Raw genomic sequence first — 2,259 nt, forward strand, 5'->3', positions numbered from 1 at the left:
ATCGAAATCATTCAACTTTCTCGCAAAGCCCTATTTTTCCAATTTTAAGTTCAAATTGTCGATTGACAGTCGCATTAAATAAAACAAACTTATTCCACGAAGAAAAGCAAATTATATCCTCGAAACTAGATTATTATTCCACGAAAAAAAGCAAATTATATCCTCGAAACTAGATTACTGTAACAACTTCGTAATCTCTACTTAAAACGAATAAAAAAGGATCAAAAACTGAAATAACTTCCATTACCTGACTTAACCTTTCGCCGTTTTTCTAGCAGCTTGCTAAGGAAGCTTTGAATGAATTATGCAAATCCAGTCGGGGAAAAAAACGCACTTCTACGCTCGATAAATTTGCGAATATTCAAAAGTGCAACTCTCTTTCTCGAGAGAAAAAAGTTCGTGAGAAATCGATAAAATTGTATAATGGGGAAGGGCGAAAAGTCGTCGCGATGACAAGATATCCATTTTTGCAGAGCACCCGAACGTGAAGGCATTTATCACACACGGCGGGCTTATGGGCACCCAGGAAGCCATTCACTACGGTGTCCCTCTGATCGGTATACCGTTGTTTGCCGATCAATTTATCAATATCGACACCTATGTCCGGAACAACATCGCGGTAGGATTAGATCTGAAGACCTTGACCCAAGAGAAAATGGATGAAGCTTTGAATGCCGTTTTAAACGACCCCAAATACCGGTAAATTGCCACTGCAACATTTTCGCTGACCAAACTCTCCTATACTAGGATAAAGTACTCCTTTCCTAGACATATGTACATCTTTCGAGGTACTTCGATCGATGAAATATTTCGTTCGTTCGATTTCTTTCGACAAATTGGCTAAGAGAAATTTAACGATCTATAATTAATGAAACTGCCTTAGTATAATGTATCGAATGAAATTCGTGATACCAAGTGTAGTGATTGTAATTGAAGAGGATTTAAGAATCGAAAAGTAAAATAGAAAAGTGAAGAAAAGAAATTATCGTTCAGGAAAATGGTTTTGCTGGTTAAATGTGTTACTAATTCTTCGTAGATTTGAAATTGATGTCGCAGAGATCGTTAGCAATTAACCTCGTTTCGATTGATTTGAATGATAGAAAGTTCGTTAAAGAATTCTTAAAGTTGCTAACTTTCTTCTGTAAAATTTTGTGTAATTTCCAATGCACAGTGTTTCCAAATTTTTCGCCTGTAGCGCGTGTACGTGGAAACGAGTATTTTCAGCGTTTATTAGAAGAAAATAATTGAAAAAAAATTGAGTAATTATAATGGTATTTGAATTTTTGCGGTATTGTTATCTCAGTTCTTGAAAATTTGGTACTTACAAGGTTATAGTACGAAACTCTTCAATTACCGATATATGGATCACTCACGCGAAGATAGAATCGATCGAAAAGATCAATACCTTTTTACCTATAATTAATTATAAATCAAATTCAAATAGACTAATTTATACTGGGCAAAATATTCGAATAATTCGATAAAGAAATTCTAGAAAATATCCCATCACTCGTGATCGAAATTCTAAGTAAATCACAATGATCGATATTTCAAATCACTCGCGAAGACTCGAAATACCCCAAAACATTTGTCTAGAAAACGATTAAAATCTTGTCTAGAACACAATTTCCAACACAAACATATCGATACATAAAAATAGCAAAGAAAATGCTGATTCACTTTATCAGGTGGAGTTTTATCAGAGATGAATTTTGTAACGCGTGTACGTTTCAGGGACACGATGAGAAAAATTTCGAAAAGGTTCCTGGATCGACCGTTATCTCCAGCGGACACTGCAGTTTATTGGGTCGAATACATCATCAGACACGGTGCGAATGCACTCAGATCGCCTGCAATGGATTTGACATGGTGGCAAGTGGAGTTGTTGGACGTTTGCGCGTTCCTTCTGATCGTCGTGCTCGGCGTGCTCTATCTTTTAGCGACCGTCGTGCAATTCATGTTTTATTTAACCAATTCGAGCCAGCACAGTGTGCCGCGCAAGAAGAAGGCCGCTTAAGGCTTCTCGAATCAGCGATTTTTAGGGAGCACTTGCTGAAGAGCGCAGAGGATTTTTGTGACAAAAACCCCGAAATTTTTGAAATTCCTGTCAAATATTAAATGTTTCGATATTTTAATATTTTAATGTTCCAATGTTTTAATATGTTAATATTTTAATGTTTCAATATTACAATGTTTTAATGTTTCAATGTTTTAATATTTTAATGTTCCAGTACTTCAAACTTTTAACGTTTAATATAA

The 2,259-nt window shown here is 35.6% G+C and overlaps 2 protein-coding genes across 2 annotated transcripts in view; one reads left to right on the plus strand and one right to left on the minus strand.

Annotated features, from left to right (window-relative positions):
• Positions 1-2,107, plus strand: part of LOC108577028 (UDP-glucuronosyltransferase 2B30-like) — an 11,635-nt gene extending 9,528 nt beyond the window's left edge. The window contains exons 4-5 of the mRNA XM_017940111.1: positions 474-699; positions 1,735-2,107. Of these exons, the coding sequence (XP_017795600.1) occupies positions 474-699; positions 1,735-2,017 (509 nt within the window). The 3' untranslated portion in view covers positions 2,018-2,107. The remainder of the gene's footprint in view (positions 1-473; positions 700-1,734) is intronic.
• The window catches only part of LOC108577029 (calcitonin gene-related peptide type 1 receptor-like), a 213,834-nt gene that overhangs the window by 107,710 nt on the left and 103,865 nt on the right, over positions 1-2,259 (minus strand). The gene's annotated exons all lie outside the window — the stretch shown is intronic.

Source organism: Habropoda laboriosa, unplaced genomic scaffold (assembly GCF_001263275.1).
Source record: "Habropoda laboriosa isolate 0110345459 unplaced genomic scaffold, ASM126327v1 scaffold440, whole genome shotgun sequence".
NCBI classification, from domain to species: Eukaryota; Metazoa; Arthropoda; class Insecta; order Hymenoptera; family Apidae; genus Habropoda; species Habropoda laboriosa.